Below are 15,659 nucleotides of genomic sequence, written 5' to 3'. Positions count from 1 at the left end.
ACAGACACAGTTAACACACAGACACTAGTTTAGACACACACACAGACACTAGTTGACACACAGACACTAGTTGACACACAGACACTAGTTGACACACAGACACTAGTTGACACACAGACACTAGTTAACACACAGACACTAGTTAACACAGACACTAGTTGACACACAGACACTAGTTGACACACAGACACTAGTTGACACACAGACACTAGTTGACACACAGACACTAGTTGACACACAGACACGAGTTAACACACAAGACACTAGTTAACACACAGACACAGTTGACACACAGACACACACACACACAGTTGACAACAGACACTGCACACAGACACTAGTTGACACACAGACACGCACATATACAATCACAGAGCACACAGGTTGACACACAGACACTAGGGATGTCACACAGACACTAGTCACACAGACACTAGTTAACACACAGACACTAGTTAACACACAGACACTAGGAAACAGACACTAGTTAACACACAGACAACACACAGACACTAGTTGACACACAGACAGTTGACACACAGACACTAGTTGACACACAGACACGACACACAGACACTAGTTAACACACAGACTAGTTAACACACAGACACTAGTTGACACACAGACACTAGTAGCAGACACTCTGCACTAGTTAACACACAGACTAGTTAACACAGGGTTGACACACAGACACGAGTTAACACACAGACACTAGTTAACACACAGACTAGTTAACACACAGACACTAGTTGACACACAGACACTAGTTGACACACAGACACTAGTTGACACACAGACACTCAGACACTAGTTGACACTCAGACACTAGGCACTTGGTTGCACATGGAGACAGGGGATTCCACTCTGCAGGGATCTCTCTGGAGTTTGTGCAGGGGAGTTTGTGTGTGTGTGTGTGTGTGTGCATACGTGCGTGTGTGTGCATGTATGTGTGTGCGTATGTGCAAGGCTAAAGATGGAACTGAGCATGTGCAAAGAGGAGGATGGTTATGTAATAGGAAAAAATCTCCTTGGAAACAGGGAGAGGAGAGAAAAAGAGGAGAGAAGGAGGAGAGGGGGAGGGGGCGAGAAAGAGGAAGAGGAGAGGGGGAGGATGAGAGAAGGAGCGAGAGGAGAGGGGGAGGATGAGGGAAGGAGGAAGAGGAGAGGGGGATGATGAGAGAAGGAGGAAGAGGAGAGGGGGATGACGAGAGGAGGAAGAGGAGGATGATGAGAGAAGGAGGAAGAGGAGAGGGGGATGATGGTAGGAGGAAGAGGAGAGGGGGATGATGAGAGAAGAAGGAAGAGGAGAGGGGGATGATGAGAGAAGGAGGAGGAAGAGGAGAGGAGAGGGGGAGGATGAGACAACAAGAAGAGGAAGAGGGGGGGGATGAGACAACAAGAAGGAGGAAGAGGAGAGGGGGATGATGAGGCAACAAGAAGAAGGAGGAAGAGGAGAGGGGGATGATGAGACAACAAGAAGAAGGAGGAAGAAGAAGAAGAGAGGGGGGGTGAGAGAAGAAGGAGGAAGAGGAGAAGGACGAGGAAGATGAGAGGGGGAGGATGAGACAACAAGAAGAAGGAAGAGGAGAGGGGCAGGATGAGAGAAGAAGGCAATAAGAAGGAAGGTGAGAAGAAAAGGCAGGAAAATGGGATGGAAGTAGAAGAGGAAGGATAGAAGAAGAAGGGAGGGATACAAGATATTGAGGGAAGAGAGGAGAGAGGGAGGAGAGCACTGCCACTCACAAGTCAAACAGAAGATAGTGGAAGCCCTCCTCTGATATGCTGTCATGGAGACGAACTAGAGAGGAGAGAGAGAAAAAGAGAAAAAAAGAGAAAGAGAGAGAGAAAGAGAGAGAGAAAGAGAAAAAAAGAGAAAGAGAGAGAGAAAGAGAAAAAAAGAGAAAGAGAGAGAGAAAGAGAAAAAGAGAAAGAGAGAAAAACAAGAGAGAAGAAAAAAAAAAGAGAAAAAGAGAGAGAGAGAGAGAGAGAGAGAGCGCTATTGGTTGAGAACATCAGCAGAAAACATATTCTCATATTCTTCCTGTGCTGCAGCCCCAGCAGCAGAGAGAGAGAGAGAGAGAGAGAGAGAGAGAGAGAGAGAGAGAGAGAGAGAGAGAGAGAGAGAGAGAGTTACAGGTACTGACCGATATTGGAGTGTTTGAGCAATCTGCAGATCCTGGCTTCCCTCTCCAGCTTCTGGTGATCTGAGGAGAGAATAAGAAGATATAATATTGATACAATGATATCATAATATGGTACAATATGATATATCATATCATTACCACAAGGAGGAAATCAGAGCTTTTATACAATGTAAGTGTATTCAACAGAATACACAATATACAATATACACAACACAATATACGCACGTGCACACACACACACAGTGTGTTGTATATACAGTAGATACCCTGAGGGTTTCAACTGCCCCATATTAACTCCCCTTACTATAGCTTCAGATGGAGGGATGGAGAGAGGAGGAGAACAGAGGAGGGGAGAGATAAAGAATAGATATGTGGTAGTGGAGAACGGTTCTGAGGGCACACACTTAGTGTGTTATAAATTCTGTAATGAATGTATTGTAATGTTTTTGAAATTGTATAACTGCCTTAAGTTTTCCGGACCCCAGGAAGAGTAGCTGCTGCCTTGGCAAGAACTAATGGGGATCCATAATAAACCCCAGGAAGAGTAGCTGCTGCCTTGGGAAGAACTAATGGGGATCCATAATAAACCCCAGAAAGAGTAGCTGCTGCCTTGGCAAGAACTAATGGGGATCCATAATAAACCCCAGGAAGAGTAGCTGCTGCCTTGGCCCTAATGGAGATCCAGGAAGAGTAGCTGCTGCCTTGGCAAGAACTAATGGGGATCCATAATGGAGATCCAATAAACCCCAGGAAGAGTAGCTGCTGCCTTGGCAAGAACTAATGGAGATCCATAATAAACCCCAGGATGAGTAGAGGAATCAAGAGGAATCAATATTGAACGTTCAGACAACCTATTTTATCCCGTAGGAAAGTGTATGTAAATAATCCATACATATCCCAGATGTTAGGTCCTGTCAGAGGTCAGCTCCACCCAGTCCTGTTCAGCCTCTTGACCAGTGGTTCTCACAGCCTGGGTCCCTGGGTTATACCAGGAGAGCCTGGATGTGGCTGCCCAGTTATACCAGGAACCTGTTCCCTGACCATTCCCTCAGATGGTCAGCCTGTTCAGCAGCCAATTTAGGATGGAAAAGTGCATTCAGCCTGGGTTTGAACCAGGAACACGCTTATACCAGGAGCCTGTGTGGTCCAGAAGCCCCCAGTACCAGGAACCTAGCCTACAAGTTATCCAGGAGCCAGCTGTGCCCAGTCAGATTACACTGGAACCTGTCAGGAATACCAGGAGCCTCAGCCTAGCCCAGTTATACTGTTCAAAGTTATACTTAGTAATGGGAACTAACCAGGAGCCTAAAATACCAGGAACCTCTACACAGGATAGCAAGTTATACCAGGAGCCAGCCAGTTCAGCCTAGCCCAGTTATACCAGGAGCCTGTTCAGCCTAGCCCAGTTATACCAGGAACAGCCTAGCCCAGTTATACCAGGAGCCTAGCCTAGCCCAGTTATACCAGGAACCTGTTCAGCCTAGCCCAGTTATACCAGGAGCCTGTTCAGCCTAGCCCAGTTATACCAGGAGCCTAGCCAGTTATACCAGGAGCCTGTTCAGCCTAGCCCAGTTATACCAGGAACCTGTTCAGCCTAGCCCAGTTATACCAGGAGCCTGTTCAGCCTAGCCCAGTTATACCAGGAGCCTGTTCAGCCTAGCCCAGTTATACCAGGAACCTGTTCAGCCTAGCCCAGTTATACCAGGAGCCAGTTCAGCCTAGCCCAGTTATACCAGGAGCCAGTTCAGCCTAGCCCAGTTATACCAGGAGCCTGTTCAGCCTAGCAGTTTCAGCCTAGCCCAGTTATACCAGGAGCCTGTTCAGCCTAGCAAAGTTATACCAGGAGCCTGTTCAGCCTTTATACCAGGAGCCTAGCCTAGCAGTTATACCAGGAGCCTGTTCAGCCTAGCCCAGTTATACCAGGAACCTGTTCAGCCTAGCCCAGTTATACCAGGAGCCTGTTCAGCCTAGTTATACCAGGAGCCTGTTCAGCCTAGTTACCAGGAGCCTGTTCAGCCTAGCCCAGTTATACCAGGAACCTGTTCAGCCTAGCCCAGTTATACCAGTTATACCGAGCCAGTTCAGCCTAGCCCAGTTATACCAGGAACCTGTTCAGCCTAGCCCAGTTATACCAGGAGCCTGTTCAGCCTAGCCCAGTTATACCAGGAGCCAGTTCAGCCTAGCAGTTATACCAGGAGCCTGTTCAGCCTAGCCCAGTTATACCAGGAGCCTGTTCAGCCTAGCCCAGTTATACCAGGAGCCAGTTCAGCCTGTTCCAGGAGCCTGTTCAGCCTAGCCCAGTTATACCAGGAGCCTGTTCAGCCTTCAGCCCAGGAGCCAGTTAGCCTAGCCAGGATACCAGGAACCTGTTCAGCCTAGCAAAGTTATACCAGGAGCCTGTTCAGCCTAGCCCAGTTATACCAGGAGCCAGTTCAGCCTAGCCCAGTTATACCAGGAGCCTGTTCAGCCTAGCCCAGTTATACCAGGAACCTGTTCAGCCTAGCCCAAAGTTATACCAGGAGCCTGTTCAGCCTAGCCCAGTTCCAGGAACCTGTTCAGCCTAGATTATACCAGGAGCCTGTTCAGCCCCAGTTATACCAGGAACCCAGCCTAGCCCAGTTATACCAGGAGCCTGTTCAGCCTAGCCCAGTTATACCAGGAACCTGTTCAGCCTAGCCCCTGTTCAGTTATACCAGGAACCTGTTCAGCCTAGCCCAGTTATACCAGGAAGCCTAGCCCAGTTCCAGCCTAGCCCAGTTATACCAGGAGCCAACCTGTTCAGCCTAGCCCAGTTATACCAGGAGCCTGTTCAGCCTAGCCCAGTTATACCAGGAGCCTGTTCAGCCTAGCCCAGTTTCAGCCCAGCCTTTATACCAGGAGCCTGTTCAGCCTAGCCCAGTTATACCAGGAGCCTGTTCAGCCTAGCCCAGTTATACCAGGAACCTGTTCAGCCTAGCCCAGTTATACCAGGAGCCTGTTCAGCCTAGCCCAGTTATACCAGGAGCCTGTTCAGCCTAGCCCAGTTATACCAGGAACCTGTTCAGCCTAGCCCAGTTATACCAGGATACCAGGAGCCTGTTCAGTTTATACAGCCTAGCCCAGTTATACCAGGAACCTGTTCAGCCTAGCCCAGTTATACCAGGAGCCTGTTCCTGTTCAGCCTAGCCCAGTTATACCAGGAACCTGTTCAGCCTAGCCCAGTTATACCAGGAGCCTGTTCAGCCTAGCCCAGTTATACCAGGAACCTAGCCAGTTATACCAGGAGCCAGTTCAGCCTAGCCCAGTTATACCAGGAACCTGTTCAGCCTAGCCCAGTTATACCAGGAGCCTGTTCAGCCTAGCCCAGTTACCAGGAGCCTAGCCAGCCCAGAGCCTGTTCAGCCTAGCCCAGTTATACCAGGAACCTGTTCAGCCTAGCCCAGTTATACCAGGAGCCAGTTCAGCCTAGCCCAGTTATACCAGGAGCCTGTTCAGCCTAGCCCAGTTATACCAGGAGCCTGTTCAGCCTAGCAAAGTTCAGCCTAGCCCATCGGGTGGTGTAGGTGTCCTTTGTTTTGTTGACGTTGAGTGTGAGGTTATTTTCCTGACACCACACTCCGAGGGCCCTCACCTCCTCCCTATAGCCATCTCATCGTTGTTGGTAATCAAGCCTACCACTGTAGTGTCGTCTGCAAACTTGATGATTGAGTTGGAGGCGTGCATGGCCACGCAGTCATGGGTGAACAGGGAGTACAGGAGAGGGTTGAGAATGCACCCTTGTGGGGCCCCGGTGTTGATGATCAGCGGGGTGGAGATGTTGTTACGTACCCTCACCACCTGGGGGCGGACCGTCAGGAAGTTCAGGACCCAGTTGCACAGGGCGGGGTCGAGACCCAGGGTCTCGAGCTTGATGACGAGTTTGGAGGGTACTATGGTGTTAAATGCTGAGCTGTAGTCGATGAACAGCATTTTCACGTAGGTATTCCTCTTGTCCAGATGGGTTAGGGCAGTGTGCAGTGTGATTGCGATTGCATCGTCTGTGGACCTATTGGGGTGGTAAGCAAATTGGAGTGGGTCTAGGGTGTAAGGTAGGGTGGAGGTGATATGGTCCTTGACTAGTCTCTCAAAGCACTACATGATGACGGAAGTGAGTACTACAGGGCGGTAGTAGTTTAGCTCAGTTACCTTAGCTTTCTTGGGAACATGGACAATGGTGGCCCTTTTGATGGATGTGGGAACAGCAAACTTGGATAAGGATTGATTGAATATGTCCGTAAACACACCAGCCAGCTGGTCTGCGCATGCTCTGAGATACGCAGCTGGGGATGCCGTCTGGGCCTGCAGCCTTGCGATTGTTAACACATTTAAATGTTTTGCTCACGTCGGCTGCAGCCCGCAGGTTTTGGTAGCGGGCCGTGTCAGTGGCACTGTAGTGTCCTCAAAGCGAGCAAAGAAGTTGTTTAGCCTGTCTGGGAGCAAGACATCCTGGTCCGCGACGGGGCTGGTTTTCCTTGTATAGTCCGTGATTGACTGTAGACCTCTCGTGTCTGAGCCGTTGAATTGCGACTCTAATTTGTCTCTATACTGACGCTTAGCTTTTTTGATTGCCTTGCGGAGGGAATAGCTACACTGCTTGTATTCGGTCATGTTTCCGGTCACCTTGCCCTGATTAAAAGCAGTTGTTCGCGCTTTCAGTTTTGCACGAATGCTGCCATCAATCCACGGTTTCTGGTTTGGGAATGTTTTAATAGACGCTGTGGGTACAACATCGCCGATGCACTTGCTAATAAACCTGCTCACCGAATCAGCGTATACATAAATGTTGTTGTTCCCAGTCCATATCCCAGTCCACGTGATCGAAGCAATCTTGAAGAGTGGAATCCGATTGGTTGGACCAGCATTGAACAGACCTGAGTGCGGGAGCTTCCTGTTTTAGTTTCTGTCTATAGGCAGCGAGCAACAAAATGGAGTCGTGGTCAGCTTTTCTGAAAGGAGGGCTGGGGAGGGCTTTATATGTGTCGCGGAAGTTAGAATAACAATGATCTAAGGTTTTGCCAGCCCTGGTTGCACAATCGATATGCTGATATAATTTAGTAGGGAGCCTTGTTTTCAGATTAGCCTTGGCTACAATAAATGCAGCCTCAGGATATGTGGTTTCCAGTTTACATAGAGTCAAATGAAGTTTGTTCAGGGCCATCGATGTGTCTGCTTGGGGGGGATGTATGCGGCTGTGATTATAATCGAAGAGAATTCTCTAGGTAGATAAGACATGAAGGTCAGTCAATACTGAAAATATCAAGAACTTTGAAAGTTTCTTCAAGTGCAATTGCAAAAACCATCAAGCACTATGATGAAACTGGCTCTCATGAAGATCGCCACAGGAAAGGAAGACCCAGTGTTACCTCTGCTGCAGAGGATAAGTTAATTTGAGTTACCAGCATCAGAAATTGCAGCCCAAATAAATGCTTCACGGAGTTCAAGTAACAGACACATTTCAATATCAACTGTTCAGAGGAGACTACGTGAATCAGGCCTTCATGGTCTAAATTGCTGCAAAGAAACCACTACTAAAGGACACCAATAATAAGAAGAGACTTGCTTGGGCCAAGAAACACGAGAGATGAACATTAGACTGGTGAAAATCTGTCCTTTGGTCTGATGAGTTCAAATTTGATATTTTTGTTTCCAACCACCATGTCTTTCTGAGATGCAGAGTAGATGAACAGATGATCTCTGCATGTGGGGTTCCCACCGTGAAGCATGGAGGAGGTGTGATGGTTTGTGGGGGCTTTGCTGGTAACACTGTCTGTGATTTATTTAGAATTCAAGGCACATTTAACCAGCATGGTTACCATAGCATTCTGCAGCGATACGCCATCCTAGCTGGTTTGTGCAGAGTGGAACTATCTGTTTTTCAACAGCACAATGACCCAACACACCTCCAAGCTGTGTAATGGCTATTTGACCAAGAAGCAGAGTGATGGAATGCTGCATCAGAAAACCTGGCCTCCACAATCACCTGACCTCAACCCAATTGAGATGGTTTGTGTTGAGTTGGACTGCAGAGTAAAGGAATAGCAGCCAAAAGTGCTCAGCATATGTGGGAACTCCTTCAATACTGTTGGAAAGGCATTCCAGGTGAAGCTGGTTGAGAGAATGCAAAGAGTGTGCAAATCTGTCATCAAGGCTTAAAGGGTGGCTACTTTTAAGAATCTCATATAAAATATATTTGGATTTGTTTAACACTTATTTGGTTACTACATTATTCAATATGTGTTATTTCATAGTTTTGATGTCTTCAGTATTATTTTACAATGTTGAAAATTGTAGGTGAGTACTTGAATGAGTCGGTGTGTCCAAACTTTTGACTGGTGCTGGCAAATGTTGACTTCAATGCTTCCACAGTTGTGTCAAGTTGGCTGGATGTCCTTTAGGTGGTGGATCATTCTTGATACACACGGGAAACTGCTGAGCGTGAAGAACTCATTAGCGTTGCGGTTCTTGACACAAACCAGTGCGCATGGCACCTACTAACATACCCTGTTCAAAGGCAGTTATATATTTTGTCTTGCCCATTCACCCTCTGAATGGCACACATACAATCCATGTCTCAATAGTCTCAAGGTGTAAAAATCATTCTTCAACCTGTTTCCCCCCTTCGCCTACACTGATTGAAGTGGATTTAACAAGTGACATCAATAAGGGATTATAGTTTTCAACTGGATTCATTAAGTCAGTCTATGTCATGGAAAGAGCAGGTGTTCATAAAGTTTTGTACACTTAGTGTGTGTTATATATATATATATATATATATATATATATATATATATATACAGTGCCTTGCGAAAGTATTCGGCCCCCTTCAACTTTGCGACCTTTTGCCACATTTCAGGCTTCAAACATAAAGATATAAAACTGTATTTTTTTGTGAAAAATCAACAACAAGTGGGACACAATCATGAAGTGGAACGACATTTATTGGATATTTCAAACTTTTTTAACAAATCAAAAACTGAAAAATTGGGTGTGCAAAATTATTCAGCCCCCTTAAGTTAATACTTTGTAGCGCCACCTTTTGCTGCGATTACAGCTGTAAGTCGCTTGGGGTATGTCTCTATCAGTTTTGCACATCGAGAGACTGAAGTTTTTCCCATTCCTCCTTGCAAAACAGCTCGAGCTCAGTGAGGTTGGATGGAGAGCATTTGTGAACAGCAGTTTTCAGTTCTTTCCACAGATTCTCGATTGGATTCAGGTCTGGACTTTGACTTGGCCATTCTAACACCTGGATATGTTTATTTTTGAACCATTCCATTGTAGATTTTGCTTTATGTTTTGGATCATTGTCTTGTTGGAAGACAAATCTCCGTCCCAGTCTCAGGCACTGAATATATATATATATATATAATATATATATATATATAAGTAAATATATATATAATGTATATATATAAATAAATATATATATACACATTATATATATATAATGTATATATAAATAAATATATATATATATAAATAAAAAAATAAATAAATAAAAAAATATATATATATATATATATATATATATATATATGTGTATGTATGTATGTATGTATGTATGTATGTATGTATGTATGTATGTATGTATGTATGTATGTATGTATGTATGTATGTGTTGCAGAGAGAATGAGAGAGAGAATGAGAGAGAGAGAGAGTGAGGTATGGAGAGAGAATGATATAGATATATAGAGAGAGAGGGAGGGATGGAGAGAGAATGATATAGATATATAGAGAGAGCGAGAGGGAGGGATGGAGAGAATGATAGAGAATGAGTAGTCTGCTCATCAGTAGCTCAAGCTAACAAGAGAAAGCAGATGCATTTGGCTGATTGATCCTTTTCCTCACACTGCCTCTAAATGTGTGTGTGTGCGTGATTGTGTGTGTGCATGTATGTGTGTGTCTATATATATGTGTGTGTGTGTGCGCTTCTGGTGTCCTCGATCTGCAATCTCACATTAACATATTTGAGATGCTGCTTGATTCTACAAAGTGAGACAGTAATTTATGCTCCTCTTGATAGAGAGACAGAAAGGGAGAAAGAGCAGAGAGAAAGGGGAGAGAGAGAGAATGAGGGAGAGAGGGAGAAAGAGAGAGAGCAGAGAGAAAGGGGAGAGAGAGAGAGAATGAGGGAGAGAGGGAGAAAGAGAGAGAGAGAGAGAGGGAGAGAGAGCAGAGAGAAAGGGGAGAGAGTGAGGGAGAGAGGGAGAGAGAGAGTAGAACCGTTTCTACTGCCAACAGATATAGCACGACAACCTCTGAAGATCTTCATTTAGAGACAAGGGGCTGCATCTCAATGTACAGTCGCTGACCCTACCTTTCCCTCATCTCCTCCATGAATAACTAAAAGAGCTCGTCATCCATATTCTAGTCTCCTCAGCTCAGAGGATGAAGAGAACAGGAAGAGAGGAGACAAGGAGAGGGTGGAGAGGACACAAGGAAATGAGGACACAGGCACACACAAACACATAGAACACTCATATTTTGATAGACTGTAAATCTGCCCTATAAATATCAAATTATAACTTTCTGCCTCAAACAATATTAAAACACTAAATTAAACAATGAGGGCTTGGCTAGGCTATCCCCTCTCATACTGAGAACACACACACACACACACACCTCACATGAGGCAAATAAGATGCACCTGATTGTCAGCTGTTTCTAGTCAATAGGTGAGGAGAGAGGTGTATATTAATAATAATAATAATAATAATAATAATAATAATAATAATAATATGGTGCTTATATTTGTCCTATTTCAGGAAGGCCATAGAGATCATCAGGGACAACAACCACCCGAGCCACTGCCTGTTCACTCCGCTATCATCCAGAAGGCGAGGTCAGTAGAAGTGCATCAAAGCTGGGACCGAGAGACTGAAAAACAGCTTCTATCTCAAGGCCATCAGACTGTTAAACAGACTGATTAAACAGACTGATGTTAAACAGCCATCACTAACATTGATTGGCTGCTGCCAACATACTGACTCAACTCCAGCCACTTTAATAATGGAAAAATGAATGTAATAAATGTATCACTAGCCACTTTAAATAATGACACTTAATATGTTTACATACCCTACATTACTCATCTCATATGTATATACTGTACTCTATACCATCCACAGCATCTTGCCTATGCCGTTCTAAACCATCACTCATTGAAAAAAAAATGTATGTACATATTCTTATTCATTCCTTTACACTTGTTTTTATAAGGTAGTTATTGTGAAATTGTTAGGTTAGATTACTCGTTGGATATTACTGCATTGTCGGAACTAGAAGCACAAGCATTTCGCTACACTCGCATTAACATCTGCTAACCATGTGTTTGTGACAAATCAAATTTGATTTGATTTTAATGATGGACTGTTGTTTCTCTTTGCTTATTTGAGCTGTTCTTGCCATAATATGGACTTGGTCTTTCACCAAATAGGACTATCTTCTGTATACCAACTCTACCTTGTCACAACACAACTGATTGTCTCAAACACAAGGAAATATATTCACAACTGTTAATTGAAATGCATTTCGGGTTGAATACCTCATGAAGCTGGTTGAGAGAATGCTAAGAGTGTGTAAGCTGTCAAGGCAAAGGGTGGCTACTTTGAAGAATCTCAAATATAAAATATATTTTGATTTGTTGAATACTTTTTTGGTTACTACATGATTCCATATGTGTTATTTCATAGTTTTGATATCTTCACTATTGTTTTACAATGTAGAAAATAGTAAAGAAAAAAAAACTTGAGTAGGTGTGTCCAAACTTTTGACTAGTACTGTATATACAGTTGAAGTCGGACGTTTACATACACCTTAGCCAAATACATTTAAACTCAGTTTTTCACAATTCCTGACATTTAATCCTAGTAAAAATTCCCTGTTTTAGGTCAGTTAGGATGACCATTTTATTTTAAAGAATGTGAAATGTCAGAATAATGGTAGAGAGAATGACTTATTTCAGCTTTTATTTCTTTCATCACATTGCCAGTAGGTCAGAAGTTTACATACACTCAATTACTATTTGGTAGCATTGCCTTTCAATTGTTTAACATGGGTCAAAAGTTTTGGGTAGCCTTCCACAAGCTTCCCACAATAAGTTGGGTGAATTTTGGCCCATTCCTCCTGACAGAGCTGGTGTAACTGAGTCAGGTTTGTAGGCCTCCTTGCTCGCACACGCTTTTTCAGTTCTGCCCACACATTTTCTATAGGATTGAGGTCAGGGCTTTATGATGGCCACTCCAATACCTTGACTTTGTTGTCCTTAAGCCATTTTGCCACAACTTTGGATGTATGCTTGGGGTCATTGTCCATTTGGAAGACCCATTTGCGACCAAGTTTTAACTTCCTGACTGATGTCTTGAGATGTTGCTTCAATATATCCACATAATTTTCCATCCTCGTGATGTCAACTATTTTGTGAAGTGCACCAGTCCCTCCTGTGGCAAAGCTCCCCCACAACATGATGCTGCCAACCCTGTGCTTCCCGGTTGGGATGGTGTTTTTTGGCTTGCAAGCCTCCTACTTTTTCCTCCAAACATAATGATGGTCATTATGGCCAAACAGTTCCATTTTTGTTTCATCTGACCAGAGGACATTTCTCCAAAAAGTATGAACTTTGTCCCTATGTGCAGTTGCAAACCGTAGTCTGGCATTTTTATGGTGGTTTTGGAGCAGTGGCTTCTTCCTTGCTGAGCGGCCTTCAGGTTGTCGATATAGGACTTGTTTTACTGTGGATATAGATACTTTTGTACCTGTTTCCTCCAGCATCTTCACAAGGTCCTTTGCTGTTGTTCTGGGATTGATTTGCACTTTTCGCACCAAAGTACGTTCATCTCTAGGAGACAGAACGCGTCTCCTTCCTGAGCGGGTATGACGGGTGCGTGGTCCCATGGCGTTTATACTTGCGTACTATTGTTTGTACAGATGAACGTAGTACCTTCAGTTGTTTGGAAATTGCTCCTAAGGATGAACCAGACTTGTGGAGGTCTAAAAAAAACAGTCTGAGTTCTTGGTTGATTTCTTTTGATTTTCCCATGATGTCAAGCAAAGAGGCACTGAGTTTGAAGGTAGGCCTTGAAATACATCCACAGGTACACCTCCAAATTACTCAAATGATGTCAATTAACCTATCAGAAGCTCCTAAAGCCATGACATAATTTTCTGGAATTTTCCAAGCTGTTTAAAAGCACAGTCAACTTAGTGTATGTAAAAGTGAAATAATCAGTCTGTAAATAATTGTTGGAAAAATTAGTTGTTAATTAACAAGAAATTTGTGGAGTGGTTGAAACACAGTTTTAATGACTCCAACCTAAGTGTATGTAAACTTCCGACTTCAACTGTATACACATATATATATATATCTTACACTACACACACACTGCATAGGGATGAGAAAGCTAACTTTATATCGTATAGTTTCACCAGATACCACACAGCTTACCCACCATGCAGCTATTTGACAGTTGGCACATATTGTGTGTGGGTGGATGTGTCTCACCTCTGGCTGAGAGCTTTTTAGTATTGATGATTTTGGCAGCATATTCCTGGCCGGTACAAAGTTTGACACAGCGGCGCACCACTGAAAACGCTCCCCTGGGAAACAAAGGCAGATAAAACAGGTGTTAGGCATCACCTGGCCTTGGCAGCATCTCAATATTCTAGTCATTTCCTCTACTGTCTCATTTGTCTCCTTTCCTTCATTCCCACTGATCTTAAAGAACTGGACAGGTTGAAAGCATATCCTTATTCACTTCCCCTCTGCTGCTTTCACATCTGCCTTTCATCTGCATTTCTCCTGAAAGGAGTCATTGAGTGTGAGACATGTGACAAGCAGCACAGCAGCACATCATGCAAATGAGAAGACTCAAGAGAAAACAACAGAAACGGTCTTTCAAGGATTTCTTTGTGTGTGCGTGCAACCGTTTGTGTGTGTCTGCATCTGTGTGAGAGGGAGAGAGTGAGACAGAGCGTGCATGCACCGTAGCAGTGCTGGTATTTTGGGGAGAGCTTGCATAACTAACTCAGCAGGGAAAACAGCAGTAACCGTCTGTGTCGTTTTCTCTGAGCTATATATAGAACACCTTAGTACTGTTACACAATAAGACACACACACTCTAACCTGACTGTCTCACACATTCTCATGCTTACACTAGACCCCACGTCTCACACACACACACTTATAATGCCATGACAGGTGAGTCTGTAAGAGTATATATATATACAGAGACAGCAGGCTTATGACAGCAGAGAAAGACTTGTGAGACACACACAGACACACACCAAAAGGGGACAATCTGCCATCCTTACAGGAACTGTAATGAAGGTCCTGTTATCTCTTGGGGCAGCTGCTGCCACCACAGCATGGCGATTGTCTCTGGCTAATCACACAGGCCAGTACACACACGCATGGCGATTGTCTCTGGCTAATCACACAGGCCAGAACACACACGCATGGCGATTGTCTCTGGCTAATCACACAGGCCAGAACACACACGCATGGCGATTGTCTCTGGCTAATCCCACAGGCCAGAACACACACGCATGGCGATTGTCTCTGGCTAATCACACAGGCCAGAACACACACGCATGGCGATTGTCTCTGGCTAATCACACAGGCCAGAACACACACAGCATGGCGATTGTCTCTGGCTAATCACACAGGCCAGAACACACACAGCATGGCGATTGTCTCTGGCTAATCACACAGGCCAGAACACACACGCATTGCGATTGTCTCTGGCTAATCACACAGGCCAGAACACACACGCATGGCGATTGTCTCTGGCTAATCACACAGGCCAGAACACACACGCATAGTGAGTCTCTGGCTAATCACACAGGCCAGAACACACACGCATGGCGATTGTCTCTGGCTAATCACACAGGCCAGAACACACACAGCATGGCGATTGTCTCTGGCTAATCACACAGGCCAGAACACACACAGCATGGCGATTGTCTCTGGCTAATCACACAGGCCAGAACACACACGCATTGCGATTGTCTCTGGCTAATCACACAGGCCAGAACACACACGCATGGCGATTGTCTCTGGCTAATCACACAGGCCAGAACACACACGCATAGTGAGTCTCTGGCTAATCACATAGGCCAGAACACACACAGCATGGCGATTGTCTCTGGCTAATCACACAGGCCAGAACACACACGCATTGCGATTGTCTCTGGCTAATCACACAGGCCAGAACACACACGCATGGCGATTGTCTCTGGCTAATCACACAGGCCAGAACACACACAGCATGACGATTGTCTCTGGCTAATCACACAGGCCAGAACACACACGCAGGGCGATTGTCTCTGGCTAATCACACAGGCCAGAACACACACGCATAGCGATTGTCTCTGGCTAATCACACAGGCCAGAACACACACGCATGGCGATTGTCTCTGACTAATCACACAGGCCAGAACACACACGCATGGCGATTGTCTCTGGCTAATCACACAGGCCAGAACACACACGCATGGCGATTG

The 15,659-nt window shown here is 44.9% G+C and overlaps 2 protein-coding genes across 5 annotated transcripts in view; one reads left to right on the top strand and one right to left on the bottom strand.

The window, feature by feature from the left end:
• The window catches only part of polm (polymerase (DNA directed), mu), a 392,822-nt gene that overhangs the window by 325,266 nt on the left and 51,897 nt on the right, over positions 1-15,659 (top strand). The window lies entirely within an intron of this gene.
• The window catches only part of LOC135518217 (calcium/calmodulin-dependent protein kinase type II subunit beta), a 69,044-nt gene that overhangs the window by 51,072 nt on the left and 2,313 nt on the right, over positions 1-15,659 (bottom strand). For all 4 annotated transcript variants that reach the window (XM_064943206.1, XM_064943209.1, XM_064943207.1 and 1 more), the window contains exons 2-4: positions 13,660-13,754; positions 2,145-2,204; positions 1,744-1,798 (exon numbers count right to left, since the gene is read on the bottom strand). In XM_064943206.1, coding sequence (XP_064799278.1) covers positions 1,744-1,798; positions 2,145-2,204; positions 13,660-13,754 — 210 coding nt within the window. The remainder of the gene's footprint in view (positions 1-1,743; positions 1,799-2,144; positions 2,205-13,659; positions 13,755-15,659) is intronic.

The sequence above is a fragment of the Oncorhynchus masou genome, chromosome 28 (genome assembly GCF_036934945.1).
Source record: "Oncorhynchus masou masou isolate Uvic2021 chromosome 28, UVic_Omas_1.1, whole genome shotgun sequence".
Classification (NCBI taxonomy): domain Eukaryota; kingdom Metazoa; phylum Chordata; class Actinopteri; order Salmoniformes; family Salmonidae; genus Oncorhynchus; species Oncorhynchus masou.
Note: the sequence above shows the minus strand (reverse complement) of the source record. Positions and strands in the feature narration are given on the sequence as shown.